This window comes from Ascochyta rabiei, chromosome 5, assembly GCF_004011695.2.
Source record: "Ascochyta rabiei chromosome 5, complete sequence".
NCBI lineage: Eukaryota > Fungi > Ascomycota > Dothideomycetes > Pleosporales > Didymellaceae > Ascochyta > Ascochyta rabiei.
In genome coordinates, this window is record NC_082409.1 from 1963553 (window position 1) to 1983849 (window position 20297).

General features: G+C 55.4%; 6 protein-coding genes across 6 annotated transcripts, besides 12 other annotated features; 3 read left to right on the forward strand and 3 right to left on the reverse strand.

Annotated features, from left to right (window-relative positions):
- Positions 1–335: 335 nt before the first annotated feature.
- Positions 336–2231, forward strand: EKO05_0003794 (uncharacterized protein; the record flags this gene model as incomplete). Its single annotated transcript, XM_038938641.1, has 2 exons — positions 336–1413; positions 1462–2231. The coding sequence occupies 2 exons, from the start codon at positions 336–338 to the stop codon at positions 2229–2231; spliced, it is 1848 nt and encodes a 615-aa protein (XP_038800481.1).
- A 678-nt stretch (positions 2232–2909) lies between these two features.
- Positions 2910–4953, forward strand: EKO05_0003795 (uncharacterized protein; the record flags this gene model as incomplete). Its single annotated transcript, XM_038938351.2, has 5 exons — positions 2910–3620; positions 3674–3916; positions 3972–4204; positions 4255–4478; positions 4526–4953. The coding sequence occupies 5 exons, from the start codon at positions 2910–2912 to the stop codon at positions 4951–4953; spliced, it is 1839 nt and encodes a 612-aa protein (XP_038800480.2).
- A 284-nt stretch (positions 4954–5237) lies between these two features.
- On the forward strand, positions 5238–6862 carry EKO05_0003796 (uncharacterized protein; the record flags this gene model as incomplete). Its single annotated transcript, XM_038938586.1, has 3 exons — positions 5238–5426; positions 5482–5738; positions 5797–6862. The coding sequence occupies 3 exons, from the start codon at positions 5238–5240 to the stop codon at positions 6860–6862; spliced, it is 1512 nt and encodes a 503-aa protein (XP_038800479.1).
- Positions 6863–7895: 1033 nt separating this feature from the next.
- EKO05_0003797 (uncharacterized protein) lies at positions 7896–8634 on the reverse strand (the record flags this gene model as incomplete). Its single annotated transcript, XM_038938354.1, has 3 exons — positions 7896–8064; positions 8117–8346; positions 8428–8634. The coding sequence occupies 3 exons, from the start codon at positions 8632–8634 to the stop codon at positions 7896–7898; spliced, it is 606 nt and encodes a 201-aa protein (XP_038800478.1).
- A 5-nt stretch (positions 8635–8639) lies between these two features.
- Positions 8640–8690: a tandem repeat.
- Positions 8691–12286: 3596 nt separating this feature from the next.
- Positions 12287–12307: a tandem repeat.
- A 513-nt stretch (positions 12308–12820) lies between these two features.
- EKO05_0003798 (Secondary metabolism regulator lae1) lies at positions 12821–14367 on the reverse strand (the record flags this gene model as incomplete). The annotated part of the gene is made up of 8 exons (XM_059636236.1): positions 12821–12854; positions 12926–13351; positions 13402–13545; positions 13605–13642; positions 13750–13768; positions 13837–13985; positions 14055–14148; positions 14345–14367. The coding sequence occupies 8 exons, from the start codon at positions 14365–14367 to the stop codon at positions 12821–12823; spliced, it is 927 nt and encodes a 308-aa protein (XP_059492219.1).
- Positions 14193–14211: a tandem repeat.
- Positions 14212–14242: a tandem repeat.
- Positions 14243–14294: a tandem repeat.
- A 179-nt stretch (positions 14368–14546) lies between the features above and the next one.
- Positions 14547–14585: a tandem repeat.
- Positions 14586–14626: 41 nt separating this feature from the next.
- Positions 14627–14749: a tandem repeat.
- Positions 14750–14803: a tandem repeat.
- A 75-nt stretch (positions 14804–14878) lies between these two features.
- Positions 14879–14907: a tandem repeat.
- Positions 14908–15061: 154 nt separating this feature from the next.
- Positions 15062–15104: a tandem repeat.
- Positions 15074–15796, reverse strand: EKO05_0003799 (uncharacterized protein; the record flags this gene model as incomplete). The annotated part of the gene is made up of 1 exon (XM_038945264.2): positions 15074–15796. The coding sequence occupies one exon, from the start codon at positions 15794–15796 to the stop codon at positions 15074–15076; it is 723 nt and encodes a 240-aa protein (XP_038800476.2).
- Positions 15246–15280: a tandem repeat.
- Positions 15770–15874: a tandem repeat.
- The last annotated feature ends 4423 nt before the right edge of the window (positions 15875–20297 follow it).

The window sequence follows — 20297 nt, forward strand, 5'->3', positions numbered from 1 at the left end:
CGCATGAACATGCCCAATGCATCCTTGCTGCAGCTAGAAGGACTTGTGGATTTGCCGTCGTCGAATGAATCGTTCGTTATCACGCAATCCAGAGCTAGTTTTGGCGCATCCTCGGCACTTTTCGTCCTTCCGACACCCAACAGAAATGTCTTCCGAAGCTTGTCATCCACAAGCACGGCAACGAAGCTTCTTCTGGTGCTGCCCTAACTTTTTCAGCCTCACGCCCGCTACCCCAGTGGAGGCCGCTCGCGTAGTGCGCCGGCTGGACGCGCAGCAACACGGAGCACGCAATATCTCGGCCCTTCTCGCAATCAGTGTGCTTTTTGTACAAAGAAATGAGCATGCCCGTTGGGTCTCAAGGCGCACGACAGGCTATCCACAGCAATAATGACCCTGATGATGCGCCGCTGATTAGCGCAATTGCTTCGCAGAGCCAATACGATACTTTTAAGACGACTGCAACCTCGTCTCGCAACACCAGCGGTCAGATTGAGAGTACTGCGGACCCCGCAACTATCAGACAAACCAGCGGCAACATGGATAAAAACGGCCTCGATTACGGTGTCAACACCACTGTCTCCCATGGCGCCGAGCTCGAAGCCTCCAGGAGCAGGCACCACGACCATGAGGGTGATTTCGTCACCGACCTCGAGAACAACAATCTCGCTCGAGGCCTCCGCCAGCGCCACATCCAGATGATCGCCATCGCCGGCGCCATAGGAACAGGTCTCTTCCTCGGACTCGGCGGCTCGATCCAAACCGGCGGTCCTCTCGGCGCGCTCCTGGGCTATGCAACCGTCGGGCTCATCGTATGCGCGGTGCAGTTTGCGCTGGGAGAGGTCGCGGCGCTGCTACCAGTTACTGGTTCGTTTGTCAGGCACGCCGAGTTCCTTGTCGATCCAGCTTTTGGGTTTGCGGTTGGATTGAACATTGTATATGGCAACTTGCTGTCTGTCCCTGCGGAGATCTCGGCTATCTGCGTGCTGTTCCAGTACTGGACTGATCTGAATCCTGCCGTGTGGATTTGCATCTTCATCGTCATTACGTTTGCGGTCGGCATCTCGTTCGTGGGCATCTATGGAGAGGTGGAATTCTTCTTTGCCTGCTTAAAGATCCTCCTCGTTGTTTTCTTGATCATCTTCGGGCTGGTCATTGATCTCGGAGGTATCCCAGGACAAGAGCGTATTGGGTTCAGATACTGGAAGCAGCCAGGTCCGTTTGTGGAGTACATTGCTTCCGGGCCCTGGGGTCAGTTTCTGGGCTACTGGGCGGTTATGACAAACGCGGTTTTCAGCTTCGCGGGAGTCGAGAGCCTGGCAATGGCAGCTGCTGAGACGCAGAACCCGCGTAGGAACATTCCAAAGGCCTGTAAGAAGGTCTTCGCTCGCGTCCTAGTCTTTTACATCCTAGCAGGTACGTTCATGTTGCCGTTTTTCCTTGGATTCCTGCTAACAACAACAGTCCTCATCGTTGGTATGATTGTAGCTTCTGACGATCCCCGCTTGAATGATGCCTCGGGCGACGCAACACAGAGCCCCTTCGTCATTGTCGCCTCAGCCGCTGGAATCAAAGCTATCCCCTCCATCGTCAACGCCGTAGTCATCACCTCAGCATGGTCCTCATCCAACCAAGCTCTTCTAAGCGGGACACGCGTGCTGTACGGATTGGCCATCAAACGTCAAGTGCCGGCCGTCTTCCTCCGCACCACAGCCTGGGGGGTGCCGTACGTATGCGTGTGCTTCAACACATGCTTCATGTTCCTCGCCTTCATGGCGTTATCCAACAGCGCCATGGCTGTCTTCTGGTGGCTGGTCGATCTAACCGCTGCGGGCGTCCTCGTATCCTGGTCCTCGATCCTGTTCAACCACATCCGCCTTACCCAGGCCATGAAGAAGCAGGGCATCTCGCGCACCGAACTACCCTTCTACAATACCTGGACACCCTACTCGTCGCCCGTCGCGCTGTTCATGTGTCTCACCATCCTGCTCACCGGCGGCTTCTCCGTCTTCACAAAGGGCGGGTGGTCGACGAGCAGCTTCGTGTCGTCTTACCTAGACATTCCGCTTGTGATTGCTGCTTTCTTACTGTGGAAGTTCATCAAAGGAACCAAAGTGGTGGATCTAGCTGATGTGCCCATCCGCGCGGCGCTTGAGGAAGTAAGGAAGAATCCAGAGCCGCTGGAGCCCAAATCTAGGGGGTGGAGACGCGTGGTGAACTTTTTGTGGGATTGAGCTGTCAATTTAGTTGTAGAGCAATGGGAAGTGTGTTTCTGGTATTGGCGCAAGCGTCACGGTCTGTTGTGAGGCTGTAATGCGATACTAATGCAAGTCTAGATAAAGTATTTGCCGTGGGCGTAGAGGCTGTCTGTCTAGATCACTCTGACTTCTAGCACAACAGGCCAAGAATGCGCTTCTAAATTGACCTCCTTTCGGATCGGTTGACACTTCATTCATCACTTCGCCCCGAGCGACCGTGGTGGAAATAAGGAGTGCATTAGCAGTTGCTGGACAATGCTAGTGGTGAAGTCCAGGCGGGATCTAGCGTACTTAGTTGCCTGTCATCCTCGTGGCCCTTCCAACCCATTGCACGTCATTGGCCCGATCAACACCTGCATTTCACCATGCGACGTGCTGCAGATAGAATTGGGACGTAACGTATTACCAACGAGTTTGACTCGTAATCCATCGTACTGACCACAGTCTTGCTTGCCGTGTTTGCGCCTCCCCGGCACCACGTAATGTGTGACCAGATGACGCCCCATGACGTGCCCTCAACAGCCGCGGACTACCAAACAGGCTGCGCTGCGTTAACTATTCCTAGAATTTCGTCCTGGAACTATCACTAAGTTTATCAGTTTAGCTGCCCTAAGCACCTTTCCCACACGCAGCGCGTTCCACAGCCGAAGGAATATGCCGACACGAGAGGAGCCCGCGCTGGTTGACGAATCCGAGGTTGGACTTGACCGAGCCAAGATTACCAAGTCTGCACAGATTCAACTATCGGACTCGCACAACACGAAGGATCAAAGCGCAGATTCCCAGGACGAGTCAGATAGTCCGCAGCCGTCGTCTCAGAACGTTGTCGATGCGATCAAGCAGAAGAAGCACAGAGCTGGCCTCAAGATCAGGAAAACCCTCCACATTGGGAGAGCTTCAGACGACTTTGAACTCACCACAACAGCAATCGCAGGAGGAAACAAAGACGCTTCAGAATCCCGGTATGTGACCGATCCGCCGGTGCCAGACAAGACTACTATCAAGGACTTCGTCCACAACCCTATCGACGCAATCAGATCCAAAATATCTGAGAACAGCAATCAGCAGGTTGCAGCACATATTACGGCGAAAGAGATCCCTCACGGCAACGACGTTGACCTCATTCACGCTTCGGAGGCAGTTGAAGATGCAGAGAGTGATGCACAGCGGCTGCTTGCAATACAAGACCTCTCCAAATTGATGCAGGCACGTCAAGCTACGTATGCACGGTGGACTTTTGATCGCCATATCACAAAGGTCAGGCTCTTGCCGCGTGAGCAACTCAAGTGGAAGCCAAGGTCGGACTTCGAAAATTACAATCCGCAAGAAGGCTTGGTCATCGACTGGAGAGCGTATGGGCAGCATGTGAGTCGAGGGAGATTTTCAGTTTCTGTTCAGCCTCATCTAATACACAATAGTTGCTCATGTGTTATGCGACACAGTACGGAGGGCAGTACATAGGGTACGGCTCCGCTCCACCACCACCGTCAAGGCAGACTATTCTTCCGAATATCGAAAGCTTTTTGATTGCTTCTTCGCCATTCCAAGAGCTCATCATGACATCGCGGAGGGTGTATCGTTGGGAGCAGCCTGCAACGACTGTCAAGTACTTGCTGTTATATTATCTGCTCTGGTACTTCAACATGCTGCTTCCGGGTTGTGTAAGTGCACCGCGCACATTCCCGCAATCCAAAAATACGTGCTGACGCATACTAGCTTGCTGTGCTCGTGTACCTCACTCTCGAGCACCGTGCTCATGGCAACACCATGAAAGATCTACGTGAAGACATCGAGCATCGAGAGAATCAACGTGCGACTGCCTTGTCGCTGACAGAACTGATTGTGAAGGTAGGAGATGAGAACTGGTCCAACGACCTTCTTGAAGGCCTGGGGCCGTGGTTCATGATACAGCTCGCAGATTTGGCTAATGTCTTCGAAAGCCTGCGCAAGTAGGTTATCCCAGATTCGTAAGGTGCATTTCAGGCTGACACATGCAAAGTTTCTACGAATGGCGTGTTCCTCATCGAACCATGCGCATCACAATCTTTCTCGGTATTACTACCGTCGCTACCGCCCTAGTGCCACTGTGGTTGATGGTCAAGGCCACTACATTTGCCATGGGTGTATCTTTCTTCGCTCTTTACCCGATCGCCGTCAACTTTCCCGAGTACCGACTATTGGTCTCACCTACCAAACGTTTGCTGTGGAACATTCCAACACATGGTAAGTCTCACGTTGCTAGGTCAAGAATATGCGCTGATGCATTGCAGCGGAATGGGCTATCAAGTACGTTCAAGCTGAAGGAACTCGTCTGGCTCAGCAATCTGCTCCCGTGGCATCTACTTCAGCAGCTCTTTCTCCTACCTTCGATCCGGCGCACGACTATAACAGCTACACTGCACATCAGGATAAGACTACTGGCCGCCTCATCGTCAGTGCGGGAGGACTCAGATTCGTCTCCAACATGGGGCACAACATCCTGTGGTCTCTCGAATACGACGAGCTTCAGAAAGTCGAGAAAGAGGATCGTGTCGTGCAGATGCACATGCCCAAGAAATTGCAGATAGACTCGGGTCAAGATCTGAAGATCGGCAGCAGAGATGGTGAGGAGCATCTACTCAAGCAGGTGGACCAACGCGACGAAGCATTCTCCCAAATCATTGGCTTCTCAAACGTTACGTGGCAGGTTGTCTGGTAAGGCTCTGGGTCTGAACCCATGCTGCGGTATGCCTGAATGAGATGGTCTCTTCGAAGATCCACAAATTGATCTTGGCTTTCCCCACCCTTGCATGCAATGTTACACTATCTCCGATATCGTTGGTCAGGAACAACTACCCATGTCAAGCACCGATAAGAGCTGCGCGCGAATGCTTGGTCGCGCCAGCCTCTGAGACGCCTTAAGGACGATGTGCGCTCTTTGATGTTGTTTTTCCAACCCAACTTGACTTCTTCATCCAGCCTTTAGTGTCTATCTAGTACATCATGGCGGGTTCTCCGCTTGAACGAGAAGCCACGCCGGAAGTCGAGCTGCTTGAAGAAGACATTGCCAAATGCGTCTTGAGGAAGATTGACTGGCGACTCATACCGCTCATGTTCATCACATACAATCTCAATTTCATGGACAAAACCATTCTATCCTCGGCTTCGGTATTTGGTCTGCGGGAGGACACCGTACGTTACAAGTTCTTCCTTGCAGTCATCACTATACTGATATCTCGACTGGCAGCATCTGAAAGGCCAACAATACTCATGGGTTTCCAGTGTCTTTTACTTTGGCTATTTCTTTTGGGAATACCCAACTACATATCTCATTACTCGGCTCCCTGTAGCAAAATATCTCGCTGTCAACACATTTGTCTGGGGCGCTGTCGTGGCTCTCACAGCTGCGTGCAGTAGCTATGGCGGTTTGATCACGGTGAGATTCCTGCTTGGTGTGGCTGAAGCCACTATTACCCCGGCTTTCCTTTTCATTACAAGTACTTGGTAAGCGATGAAACCAGCTTGCAAGTCGCAGTGGAGGTGGCGTGCTAATACTTCTTAGGTACACCAGAGACGAGATCCCCACCCGCACAGGTCTGTGGTTTGCGGGCAATTCTGTGGGCGGTCTTGTTGCATCGTTTCTAGCATACGGTGTAGGCCACGTCAAGGACTCCCTCGCGCCCTGGATTTGGATGTACATCATCCTTGGGTCTCTGACATTCCTCTGGGGTATCCCTATGCTCCTGTTCCTACCCGACAGCATTGCGACAGCCAAGTTCCTCACTGAAGAAGAGCGCAAGCTTGCAGCACGTCGCGTCGTCCTAGAGGGAACAGGGAGGACGGATAACACTAGATGGAAGCTCGATCAAGCGCTCGAGTGTCTCCGCGACCCCAAGACGTGGATCATCTTCAGCATGAGTCTGCTGACGCAAATCCCCAACGGCGGAACCCAGAACTTCGGGAACCTAGTGATCAAGAGCTTCGGATTCACAAGCCTACAATCGACTCTTCTCGTCATCCCAGCGTCTGTCATCGCAGCCGGCACGATTGCAGGGACAGGGTGGATCGCCGGCCGCTTCCGCCAGATGAATTGCATCCTGATCATCTGCGTTGTCGTCCCTGCCGTAGTCGGCAGCTCGCTGATATACGTCCGACCACGCACTTCCTCTGGCGTGCAGCTCCTTGGCTACTTCCTGCTCTCCACGGGACCGGGCGCAATCCCACTCCTCATGTCGCTCGTCGGCGCAAACTACAAGGGCGTCACCAAGAAAATGACAATGACTGCCCTCCTCTTCATCGCGTACTGCGCAGGCAACATCGCAGGGCCGCAGTTCTTTCGCTCAAGCGAGGCACCCCACTACAACACCGCGTTCAAGGCCATCTTGGTCTGCTATTGCTTGGTGGTAGGGCTGGCGGTGGTGTTGAGGCTGTATCTGCAGTGGCTCAACGCCAAGCGAGAGAGAGAAGAGGGTGTCCAAGGCTGCGCGGGGTCTGCAGGCGTGCTAGCCGGCAAGGTCGCCGACAATGACGCAGACCGCAGTGCGAGCGTGGCTGAGGTGGATTGGCAAGCCGACGACTTTGACGATGTCACGGACTGGAAGACATTTGGTTTTAGGTATCGTCTATAGCAAAGCACACAAAGAGAGATTCCACTTCACGCAGACGATGACTCTTAACTGCATGCATCTACAGCTAAAAATCCCTCTGCCAAGGTCGAGGTCAAGGCCAAGGTCGAAAGACTGCTGGCTGCCTTGGCTCTCTACCCCAGCTCCAGCCTGTATGTGAATAACACACTCCTCCCACCTCAACCTCCAAACCGACTGACACCCATCCCTTCGCTTTCAACAGCCCGTTCTCAAAGGACCAAGCACCCATGCTCTCCACCGTTAGCCAGGGCGCAGCTTGCGTCGGTGGTCACATGTACTTGCTGGTATCGAGGGAAAACGGGAAGACCGAAGCAGCTCAACACCTCACCTCTTCATTCACCACCAGCTTTGCAGAGAAATCTGCCCAGCCACGTGTGGTCAGCTGGGTAGAGACAACACCTGGGGCCTCGGAAAATCCAGAAGCTCGTTTCGAAGCATCCTGGCTCGATGTGCCGAGCACTATGGATACGTGTGCTATGAATGTACGCGCTTCGGACTGTGAGCTGGCGCAGGGTGTTGTGTTGTCGTGTCAAGGAGGGAGAGGGGTGGCATAGGAAAGCTGTCACGTCACCACCGCCGGTCCAACGACAAGTTCGCCATTGTGACTGCGGAGGTTGTTCCAGTAAGTGCATGCGAGGGGCTTTGGGGCCAGGCAGGCGTCTAGGCTGGTGGGTACTCAAGGGATAGCCTCGCAGCAGTAGCGGCTGGTGGAGACATTGAATGTGCAGATATTCCTTTCTACCCTGGCGGAGGGCAGTTTGCGCTGATGATTGTCGTCTCCACAGCTCGAGATCACGTGACACATCTGAGAAACTTTATGAATGATATTAAACATTAATTGCGTCCTGGCGGTCCCGGTCCTGGCTCCAAAACGCCTAGTCTCCCTACGCATTAGAGTGTCAGAACACAGTGTTGGTCATTATACTTCATCCGATATCCCCAAAAGAAAAAATAGCTCGCCGGCTGGATCAGCCTCGCTCACGTGCATACTGTTACTGCAGATGTCCGAGCAAGCTTAGACAGTCTCGTGCGGAGCTGTAGGCGCAGCGACACCGGGTTGTGCTCCAACAACAGGCTCAGCACCGACACCGTGATGCTTTTCGACACCAGCCCGGTGCGTTTCCTTGAAACGCTGAACATCCCAAAGACGGGCTTCGAGGAGTGTACCGACGAGGGTAGTGAAGCTGGGGCGTTGGTAAGTACACGCTGCCGACCAAAGACCGGCAAACCACTTACAAAGCAATGAAAGCAAACGCCTCAAGGGTCCTCTTCAGGCTGCACTTGTTCACGAAGCGAGGCGAGTTCACCGCACAACCACCGTTGTACTCGTAATCCTGCGCCGCAAAGATAAAAGCCGTGAGCCAGAGGTAAGAGAGAATCCAGGTGAGAGGGGCAAGATAGCCCTTGTAGGTCTTCAGAGCTGGAAGAGCAAGGGCAGGGAGGTATAGGAACACGTCGACGGCGGCCTGTATTGGTTCGTCAGTGATCTGATTGACATTGCATTTGGGAATAGTAGAAGGAACGAAGCAGTGAGGGAGGTGACGTACAAGAGCGATCCAATAGACGAGGTGCGTGTTGTGTGTGAACTTGTTGATGAAGTACCCTGAGATGCCGAGGACGATCAACGAGGAGATGAGGTGCAAGGCATGGTTGGCAGCGATGAGGGGTCGGTGAAGCTTGTTCGAGCGAAGAGCCGGAGCACCGTAGTCAGTCGTGGGTGCTGGAGCTGCGTTTACACGGCGTCCAAATGCCATTATTATGGTCTGGTGTGGGTTGCTTTGATGTGTTGGATGTGGTAGTTATGTTGGTGAAGCAGCGTGGAACAAGTCGAGGTCGTGGGTCCTTTTGTGTGTGCTGTGGAAAGTTGCACCTTCTGAACCATAATGGCCCTTCCCTGCCTTATATGACCAGCCTGCCAGCACGGTAGCCATCAGCTCACGAGACACAAGTTCCTCGTCAACGCAGCGTCGTCACACCCACAAGCAAGGAAAGCACGGCTGCCGATCACAACACCCCGCCTGTATGACCCAATATGCTCTTGATGATTTCACTGCACCCTGGTCTTCGTGCGCGTGTCAGCCACTCGAAAACCGGACACTCGTCATTTTTCGTTGTCTGACGTTCAGATAAACGTCAGGATGCGCCAATTCGGCTCCTTCCGGCTGTCATGGTGGTGAGATCTGCAGGGATCTGGGGGCAGTCTGGAGTGGAAAGAGAGCACGGCATTGCGCGGAGCCTTGGCAGCGGCCATCGCTTCCATCACGTTGGGACAGTCGAAGGTGCTGGCATCATGGCTGATAAGAAAGGTGCTACGTGGAAACCGTTTGCGAGCGTTGCGTGACTGCTTGGCTCGAAATGATGCGACGGTCAGGGTCTGCGAGTTGTGTACAATGCTGCGTAACCTACAGCCACTACCAGCCTTGTGGTGGGAAATCAGGTTTTGCTGCCACGAGCAAACGCACCGAGCCCATCTTGCTTGCCACTTATTCACAAAGTCTGTTTGTTCGAAGCCATCGAGGTGCACCGAACAGATTCTCCGCACAATGAGTCATGGCTTGTGAGTACCACGTAGGTCAGCAATACACCCACAAAGAATCCAATATCACCGTGACCCGAACTTCTGACTGCCTGAAGAGCACAACGTCCAACTTACCAGCAAGACACGACTGTAAAGCAACGAAGACGAGAGACCGTGACTACAAAGACGAGAGACCGTGACTACAAAGACGAGAAACCGTGACGACAAAGAAGAAATGGTGGATGCAGCTGATAGAACATTGTCAAGTTTGGGCATAAGAGTCAAGTGGAAACTCACGGCTTGTGTGGGTGGCGCATGGTTACCCTATGGCCAGCCATTTGAGTGGATATACCTAGGCACTACTCGGGACCACCACCACGCAGAGATGCGTGGCAGAGCCGACTTGCAAACAACACACGCACAACGTAGCTTCACGAGGATGCTCGATTCAAGAGATCCCGGCCGGTAACTGGTAGCAGCTCCAATATCAAGATGGATGCACAGGCTCCATGCAAATGTCACACAAAGGGGTTAGAGCCAATTACCCACTCAGCGAACGGGTGCTCTTCCAGTTACCGATCCCAACGCTTTAGCCAAGCTCCTCAGCCCTCGGCAGAGCTACGTGCAGCCACGATGTTAGCTCGCATGCGACGGGTTGCCAACTTCCGCAATCGTGCAGTGCAGCGGGCGTGTTTGTTTAATCAACTCAACCGGGTTGCCGTAGCATGGCGTATCTCGACGTGGAAGACGGGTCGTAGATCGGTCTTGGGCTACCTGTTCGCGGGAGGCGGTGCACTGGCCAATGATTAGCATGCATCTAGCTGGAGTGGTGGAATCACTCTTGCAGCTAACAAAGTGTATCAGGTGTGTTGAGAAGATGTGGAATGGCTGGTTCGTGAAAGCATTGTTCCTGCAACCCTATGCTCACACAAGCGTGCAATGGGGAGGAAATCATATGGCCCCAGCTTGGTCATCATGGAAGTGAGGAAGAGGAAGAGGAGGAAGAGATACACTTACGGAGCATGCGGCACTGGTGTGAGAGGGTACTGCAACCGTCGTTTTCTTGTGAAAGGCTTGTTTTGTGAGAGGCAGGAGTAAGGTTTGACCGGGGCCTGCGCGGTCTGCACAACAAAGCCTGAAGTTGTTGGTTCGTTCTACGAGATGGAGGGCAGATTACGGTGATTTTCCTAGAGTCAGCTAACCAGACGCCGTGCGTTCCCTGTCTACAGAGGACGGGCGGTGTGAGATGGCGGTCTTGAAATTTGCCAAATGCACATCCGAGCCTAGGGGATGATGAGGCATCCAGCGTGTTGGGAGGGCGTACATGCCGTATTGTCGTCTAGAACTAGTTGCATTACGCGACAAATATGCGCTCTGGGGCCGCAGTAATCATGTGCGACGGGCGACACGACAGAGTCAGGAAGGAAAATTCCATTAAATCGCCGCGGAAAGGGGACGCGACTAGGGCGCAGCCGGTCCGCACATCTGTGCACCGGCGTGCACATGCACGAGGGGACCTGGACCGGATGATCAGTTCGTGCAAGTTCTCAGGGGCAGCGGACCGCGTTAAAACTTAAGAGGGAGCCGCTCCCTCGACAATGCGAGCGGATTACTGCATCTAGTTTGGGTTGTGGAGTCGTTTTGCTAGACGCTGACCGGAGATGGAGAGCTCGTACACGTGCCTGTTCTCCACCTGCTGATCTCACCGGGCGAGCTATATGAGCGTAGGAGGGAACATCAGCAGCGGATGGGACACTCGAGAGTAGCGTCTTGGTAAGGTCTGGTGAGGCTGCCCGCCGACGTCGACCGGCCGATGCTGAACTCGCGGGCTGCTTGCTAGTGTCAGACGGGGGAGATGGCGTCCGCATCCATGCAAGCGAGCCGAAGACGGCCTGAAAGCGTGACCGAGAAAGGACCGCTGGCTTGCCTCGTAAGAGTAGGTGGTTGACCGCCAGTCGTAGGCTCGGCCAGCAAGTGTTGCAGAGATGACGCGCCGAAGGATTCTGCAGGAGCAGGAACTGGAATGGCGAAGCGAGGCGGATGCGGCGGCGTTCGGTCGGGCCTGGCTGAGGCGTCGAGCTTGAGGCTTGAGCTTGATCGTTGGCGCGTGTCTGTGAGCCGAAGGGTTGGGCCGGCCGAGCGAGTTCCCGTGGCCATGCTTCCAGGGAGAGTTCCCCCGCCAATCTTATGATTCAATTTAGCTCCCAAACCAGCCCTCGTGTTCAATACGCTGTACACGCCGTTGGGATCAGCATCAGCGCTCGCGTTTTGTAATGGTTACGGGTTCGTCGAAGAGCACAGCTGCTGTGTGCCTTTGCCGGTGTGAAGCCGGAGAAGGCACAACGAAGCAGGGGGTGTTGTGCGCCGCTTTGCACCATACCCATCCATGATTCACTGCGTCAACCGCTACTGGGCAAGCTGTCAGAGCACATGGCTTGCTTCCGGGACGTTGGGTGCGACGCGTGGCAGTGACATATGCAAAGAATAGCAAGGTCCGGGTTGTGGTTGGTTGTCATGCTGCCGTGAGGAAGGTCAGCTGGAAGCGGAGATCGGCAAGCACACTCGCGTGCGCCTTGTACCGTGCAGATCGCGGGTCGAAGTGAATCGTGAAATGGGGTCCGGGAAAGGAGAAAGAATTGGTTGCACTATTATATACCTTCAGAATAGTATTCATACACCAAGAGATGAGACGCTTCGCCAATAAGTCTGCAGGCGTAAAGGCCATCGCAACATGAGAAAATGCATATGCCTTACCAACAGGGACGAACAAGCAGCCAGCCACGAGTTCGAGAAAGCGTTGCGAAGATGCAAAAACGCTGAGACATCCGACCTGGGCGTAACGAGGCAAAAGCCGCTAGTGGAAATGAGACTATAAAACGCAAGGGAGGAAAAAAAAAAAAAAAAAAAAAGTGTGGTCTGCCCGAAACAAAGGCTCATCTCAAGTCGTCCACGTGTTGTGGCAACAAAACCAAGGTATCATCATCCTCCCAAGCATGACCAAACGCCAAGATGATGTGACTGCCAAAGAACTCCGGTTTTTTTTTTCGTCGCGGATAGCGCCGCCAAGAAAAGATGATGATTACCACCTGAGGAGAATCACGAATCCATATTTCAAGGTGGCGGAATGTGTTGATAGATATGGTACCGCGTGGTTGCATGGTCGACCTTGGTGCGACCCACCGGTAGTGTGGGTGCGGTGCATACGATTCCGGCACAGGGAACGTTGGCAAAGCCGGGGCGACTGTTCAAGGTTGCAGACTGTTCTCTCGAATGTTTGTCATCGGCTTCGATGACAAACAGAGGAATGCAGTGCGATTCGGGCCATGGAGCCTGTCAGGCAGAGCGGAGTCGTGGCGAGCGAACAGCCGAAAATAGCAAGCGCGTTCAGAAAGGGCAAAAATGCTGGCCAAACCGCCCAAAGGCTACTGCTGCGGTCGGCGGGCGGTCCAAATGTGTCTGCGGAGCAAGGGGTCAGTATTGGTTGGTTACAGGGTCAACATTGGTGCAACAACAACAAAGCGGCTTACATGTTGTTGTACGCATGAATTTTGCGATTACAGATCTCCTTGCGGACGCCCTCGAGGAGCGGTTTGACGTGGGCGTTGAGATCCCACTGGTAGACTCTTGTGAGCGGAGCAAAGGACAGTGCGTCGAGCCCCTCGGTGATGCCTAGGTTGTACCACCTGCCAATGTCCTTTTGGTGGGGATCATTGGGCCATGAGTTGTAGGGAACGCGGATGACGGTTTCCTGAATGTCGATGAAGCCGGCAGCTTGCAGGTTGTGGCGGGTCCGATGGTCGTAGGCAATGGGGCGTGAGACTCGCCATGTAGCGTCTGCGAGGTAGCCGTACCACTGGACGAGCTTCCCTTTGGGGTCGAGTGTGCCATCGTCGCAGCGCGGCTGCATGTCGATCTCAACGTGCTCTATCCAACCACTGCCTGGCTTGAGATGTCTGCAGGCGTATTAGTGTGGGTCATGCACGCACAAGGGGTGTTTGCGCACGAGAAGACTTTTTGGTACAGCTCTGGCCAGCTTGTGACGCTACCGCAGGCCATTCGTAGGTGGATCAGATCCCACGAGTCCTCGCCTAGCGACCACGGACTCTCGTAGTCGCGTGGTACACGGAAACGCAAGTTGGGGGGGATTCTGCATGGGGGCAGCGTTAGTGCGTGTGCCGGCAAACAGGTGCAAGGGTGGGCACCAACCTTTCCGGCTGGATGTTGACGAGATCCAAGCCCAAGACCTGCAGCGTTCTTTGTCAGCCGTGTGTCTCGTTTTGCAATGCAGCTACGCAGCCACGAATGCAGCCATGAATTCAGCCATGCATGCAGCACAAGGGGGTCAGCGCACCTCTGCGTTCAGGAATTTGCTGCAGCGCCAGTTAGCCTCGCATGCCAGTCAGCTGAGCCGCAGAGCCCACGCGCAAGCCCAACTTACTCGGCCATGTCGATCGCCCAGATGCCGGTGCCGGTTCCCAGGTCAAGAATGCGGGTTTCCCCGCTGTGTGGGACAGGGGCTTGGTGCAGCAGGTCGCGGCGGGCTACGGAGAAGAGCTTGTGGTAGATGTCCATGCGGTCTTTTTCGGGCTGCAATGCGATGCGGGTCAGAAAGGGGCCGTGGTGCAGCAGGAGTGGGCTGGGGCTGTGCTCGCTCACCTCGTCACACGGATATTGGTACATGCCTCTCCGGTAGCCGTGGTAGTAGCGGCCGTTTTCGAGGTAGTTGCTGTTGTGAGCGGGCACGGGCAGTCTGCGGCCTCGGTCAGTGGGGTGGCTCTGTGTTGGTCGTGGCGCGGCATGGCATGGCATGACGGTGGGCGTGGGCGTGGGCGTGGGCGTGGGCGAGCGCGGGCGCGGGCGAAGGCTGCAGGGCGGGCAGGGCGGGCAGGGCGGGCGCCAACGCGGGAAGAAAGGTCGCACGGAGCGGGGAGAAGCCGTGCACTCACCCATTCGAAGCCATTGTGACCATTGGGACGATGTCGAGCAGCAAAAGGGGCCTCGTGGGCGGGGGGCGGCGACTGGGCGACCGCCTGGTCAGCCGGGCGGGCGGGGGGGAACGAGTGCCGTGCTGGAGGCTGGTGCGGACGGCGCACGCAGTTGGGCGCTGGGCTTCGTTGACGGGGGGCCGACGGGCGAGCAGGCGGGCGAGCAGAAGCAGACGCAGACGCAGGCGCAGGCGCAGACGCAATAGCAGACACCGACGCAATAGCAGCCGAGGCGGAGGCGGAGGCGAGGGTGACGGCGACGGCGAGGGTGACGGCGAGGGCGAGGGCGAGGGCGAGGGCGAGGAAGAGGGCGAGGGCGAGGGCGAGGGCGAGGAAGAGGGCGAGGGCGAGGGCGAGGGCGAGGGCAACGGCAACGGCGAGGGCAACGGCAACGGCGAGGGCAACGGCAACGGCAACGGCGAGGGTGTCGCTTTTATTCGTCGACAGCAAGACGGCCTGCTGGGTTCGCGGACGACTGTGGGCTGGGGCACTGGGGCGGGCAGCGGGCAGCGGGCAGCGGGCAGGCAGGACGGCCGGGGTTCACTCAGTGTCCAGGGCAGGAGCGAAGCGGGAGGGTAATTATACGACTCCAAGACACCACCCGCAGACCCCTGCACCGACGCACTCCAGCAAGCGTGCCTCGTACCGGTGCCCTGCCTGCGGCCTGCGCAGACGCTGCTCGTCCACTCGTCACTCGTCACTCGTCCACTCGTCACTCGTCCCCTCCCCTCCCCTCCCCTCGTCTGCTGGCCCACAGCTGCGTCCCCGAGCAGAGGCAGCCCGAGGCGGCTGGATCCACCTGCGCAGTGCTGCTGGGAACCGCCCGCGCCTCAGGCCCTCAGCCATCGAGGACCCACTTGTCGTCTCTGTCCTCCCCCAGTCCCTGTCCACTGCCCTCGCCGACAGCAGACGACCGTCGGAGCGCGCCTGCGTCGGGACTAGTTGCGGTCCCACTATCCAGCCTGTCGGTTCTGCGAATAGCCAGTTCGGCGGATCCCCCCAGCCAGCCTGTTGCCGTGCGCCCCTCACCCACGGCGCCCTGCTCCCTGCCGCCTCGACACCTGAATGCCCGTCCCGCGCTCCGTCTTCTGCTCGTCGGCTCGCACTGCGCTGCTCAACCCCTTCCTCTGCCTCGCACCCTTCTTCTGCTGCTCCCTTTCTCTGCTGCTCCGTTCTTCTGCTGCTCCGTTCTTCTGCTGCTCCGTTCTTCTGCTGCTCCGTTCTTCTGCTGCTCCGTTCTTCTGCTGCTCCGTTCTTCTGCTGCTCCGTTCTTCTGCTGCTCCGTTCTTCTGCTGCTCGGCCATTCTGCTGCTCGGTCATTCTGCTGCTCGGTTCTTCTGCTGCTCGGTCATTCTGCCTCGCACTGCGCCGCCCTGCCCTGCACCGCTCTCCTCCCACTCCTCTCCTCTGCATTGCATTGTGCTGCTCTGCTCTTCCCTCCCTCCTCGCCCATGCTCATCTCCTGTCCTGCTACTCTTCACCTCACCGCTCAGCCCACCTGGCGCACAAAATCCCTAGTGCACCCTCAGCCGCTCGCCCACCTCTGCCCACTCGCCCACCTCTGCTCGCCGAACCCTGGTCCACCCGCCCAACAGTGGCCGCCTGCCTGCCCCAGCTCTACCCAGCTCGGTCCTGCCCACTATGCATTTCAATCGCTGCCGTCTACCCATCTCCTGTGCCCTTTGACGCTGCCATGCCATGTCTCGACACAGAGTGAACCTTTGACGCTGCCACCCCATGTCTCGACACGGAATGAACCTTTGACGCTGCCATGCCATGTCTCGACACAGAATGAAACCGTAACAGACGCTGCAACCACGACAGCACCACGGCGCGCCACCGTGAAATCCCTCCTTCGGCATGCGCGACGCTCTCGCACTAGAGAGCCCTGGTGAGAATTTGGGTCCGATTCCGACAATTTGGTGCCCATCTCCGCCCCATCCCAGCGCGTTCCTCGCTCGGCCCATGGCTGACGCGACACGCCCGTTCAGCTCAGCGTCAGCTGCAAGCCCGTATACAAACGACTGCCCGTGTCATGAGGCGCTCACCGGGTAAACCCGTCTTCGACCTCTTGCGTCTGCCGTTTGTTGGAACGGCGGCAGTTGACGAGGATCCGGGGGGGGGGGGCGTTACTATTGGGCCCGAAAACAGTCTATCCTGAAGAGCACAATCCAACGATACCGTAAATCACACTCTTTTCTAGGTTGAAAGCTTGGGTTAGTCTACTCTTTACAGCACAATCCAATTTTATCGTAACTACACTCCTTTCTGGGTTAAAAGCTTGGGTTTGTCTACTCTTCACGGCACAATCCAACTTTATCGTAACTACACTCTTTTCTAGGTTAAAAGCTTGCGTTAGTCTACTCTTTACTGCATAATCAACTTTATCGTAACTACACTCTTTTCTAGGTTAAAAGCTTGCGTTAGTCTACTCTTCACTGCATAATCAACTTCATCGTAACTACACTCCTTTCCAAGTCGAAAGCTTGTGTTACAGTGACCCTCTTTATCCTCGCTCCTCTACCGTCTACAGTTATCCTTTGCGGTTGGTTCTCCGACTTGCATCAACCGAGGCACGGTCGCTGCTGCTGCGTCAGTGCGCCTTTCCTCGCTCGCCGTGCCGGCCCGCTGGCGTTACCACCAAAGCTTACCAAGGGGTTCGTTCGCTGGCAACGCTGTCGACCGGGATCGTGCCATCAGGACGTCGCGAGTGTGTCGGAAACCCCCGTCCCTCCCATCTGCCCTGCGACCTAGCTTCTCCCAGCTTTCCGCCTTCTCACCTCCTCAGCACCATCGTCAGAAGACGCAATGTACGCGGCCAAGAGCAGGAGGCGTTCGTCGCTTGCATGCAACAAAGAACGTCTGGCCCAATCATGGCTTCTGTCGTGGAAGCAGTGCCTGCATGCAGCGCACAGGGTCACCCACGACAATACCCATATGGCGTTTGTATACCGGCAGAAGTACACCTAGACGATTGGCCAAAGGGAGCTCTCCATCCCACCAAACGATGATGCGGGAGTACATGACGTCGAGACGTGAGTGTTGCGAGTCGTCTGATTCCCAAGTATTTGGTCGTCAGTCTGGGATCACGCAGTCGGACCATGCGTTAGCTGCCGCCTTCCCCTCAATGCAAACGAGAGAGCTTTGCAACCATTGGCAAGAGATATGCACGCGCATGGATCATCACACTCAGCATCACACTTGCGATGCGGGTTTCGTTTCAACGAGACCAGCATAGTCAAGTTGCAACCTAGGTGAGCCTTTCCCTGGCCCTTTGAAGACGACCACGCCCAATAGAGACGTCTTCTCGATACCATGGCACACCGCGTCGGGCTGCGTCGCACGCTGGCAACGGAAACAGGGCTGTCTCTCGAGACAGACAACGGTATGTTTCAGTCCATAGCCTGTTCTGCGGCTTTCACCCGACACACGAACCAGGGCTACGAGGTGAAAGACGTCTTTCTCACAAGGACACCTGCGCTAAACCGCGTCGTGTCTGGGTAGGATTTCAGTGGGTTTTGGCTCTGGGATGGCTGGTGCGAAGCCACAACGCTGGGTACCACCAGTCCCGTGGGTACACTGGCAGAGCCAACGTTTGCTTCCCATGTGCACAAAACAGCTTGATTTCTCGCTATCATGAGGGCTCCCAAAGCCCCGGATTGAGACTGGTCGCAAGGCCCAGTCTCGAGGAGCAGGAACACCGGTCTGATGAGTGCAGAGTGAACAAAGACCGTATGTGAAACGCGGACAGCCGCTAGCTTAGCCGAACCAACCCATCGGAATTCCAGCCGCCAATTTCGAGGAAAGTGGTCTCCGGTCCGATGGCACTTTTCCTCTTGCACTTTTTTTTTTTCCACCACACCCGCCATGAGCGCGCCACTTCCTGTTACTCTGGTCAAAGCACAGGCCTGGATTGCATCTTCGCTGCTGTGGGGTTGGACAGGGTGTGTCGGGCTCATGATGTAAGAGAGACGCGTTCATATTCCAAGTGGAGTAGGAGATTGGGATTAAATCACACGCAGGCAGATGCATATACGTGCTCGTGCAGACCGCATGTCTGAGACGCGAGCCTGTGATAGTTCGATCCATACTTGCAGGCCTTGCGTCTTAGTGTCGGCCCAACACGTATTACCTTAGGTATAGGGACCCTTTTTAAGGACCAGGTATGGTCAGTGAGGCGCGTAGGCTGCACATCTTCTTGCACCCCAAGCAGTTTCTGGGTCGCGCTACTCGTTCAATGGAGAGACCTAGGGAACTGCGCCGCGTTCAACAAAGAGCGAGCGGTGAAGGTGAGATCTCTATGCAGTAACCTGGAGCGTACCTGGTGCCTGAACGAACTGCACATGCGCAGTAATAGACGGTAGAACTTGACCAGATGAAACCTAGCAACTCAGGCACGATCAAACTACCTTCTTGCGCAACACCACGCTGGGTGTACTGGTTCTCGACGCGTCTGATAAACGACTCCAAATGGCGGTGTAAAGCTCTACGTGGACCAGACAGGGTCAAAGCGCCTGCAGTCAGCCTCAAAATGTAGGGCTGCGATGATTGTCACACAAATGCACGACAGAACCTACTCACTCGTCCAGCCGTCCCGGCACAACGATACTGTAAGCCACTTGTCTTGTCTTCTTTGTTCTCACTGTGTCTGATTGCTAGAAATTATAATTGTAACTTTTGGGGAATGCTTGTTCTCAATAGACGCAGGATGTCTTTTGCGCTGCCGAGCTGCAACCGACTGTATGTTGTCGCAGGTTACCGGCCAGCATCAGGAAAAGACTGATCATTGTAACAGCTTGCTATCCATACTAGAACACCTGCACTGTGGGCACCAGAGCGCAGAAGCCAACCTCGAGCCGGTCGGAATGCATGTGTTTGCAACCACACAAGGGCACAATTAAGCACTCAAATGCTTGCGGTCCAACATGCAGCCGTACAGACTGCCTCGTAGACGCTTTAGACACCTGCATATGTCACATTTAGATCATGTACCCTGAATCGATCTCACCTAGATGGGTGTACGACATCCCAAGGGCAACATTAGTAGCGTGTCGTCGCTCATCATTGCCTTCTTCTGGCATGCCGACAATGCTGACAGTCTGCCTAGGTGCTGATCCCGGCGTGCCACTTGAAGTCGGAGCTAAGTGCAAAGATGCTGCACAACTGTGAACGCCCCACGGCACACGAGGTTGTGCTTCCGTGGGCGGATGTAACCATCCACCCTATGACAGCTCTCGTAGACCGATGCGTCGCTGCATGCTGCTAGGCTCCGTCTCCGGGTATAGCTTCTTAGGAGAGTCGGATTATAAAATCTGCCTACTGCAAGTCATTGCTGGGACTAGACACCGAGCCTCCACCAAGCATCCCACGATGTGTGATGCGGTTTGTTGATCTAGCAAACGAACGCTTCCGATCGAACGAGAACTCCTATATCTCATGAAAGCGGACTGATCGACATTCTCTCTCCGTAAGCAGACCATTGGCGGCATAAGCTACAACAATTCATTCCCGCCTTTCGAATGATAGATCCATGCTCCTCAGCATGGCGCTCTTATAACGGACCTTGGCATTATCAAGGGCGACAATCTTCCGAAGAAGCACACGTGCCCACCAGTAACTCCATTGACGCCGAAGCTACACCTCGACTCATGAGCTTTCTGCTTTGGCCCAACGCCTGCCTGCCGTTGGCTGGACTACCTAGTGAAACTTGTTACGAACGAAGTTCGGCCCCAGAGCTGGAGCGGACCCCATGCAGTGCTGCCGTCTGCCGTGAACTTCGTAGGGATCTGAGAGGTTGCTTTGCTGTGGGCTTCCGGCGTTGTCTCCGGCCCTTATCAACGATAGCGGATATTGTTGCGTACTACGGCAGCCTAGCCCTTCCGCAGCGGCCATGTTACGAACTGCGGAAAGAGCA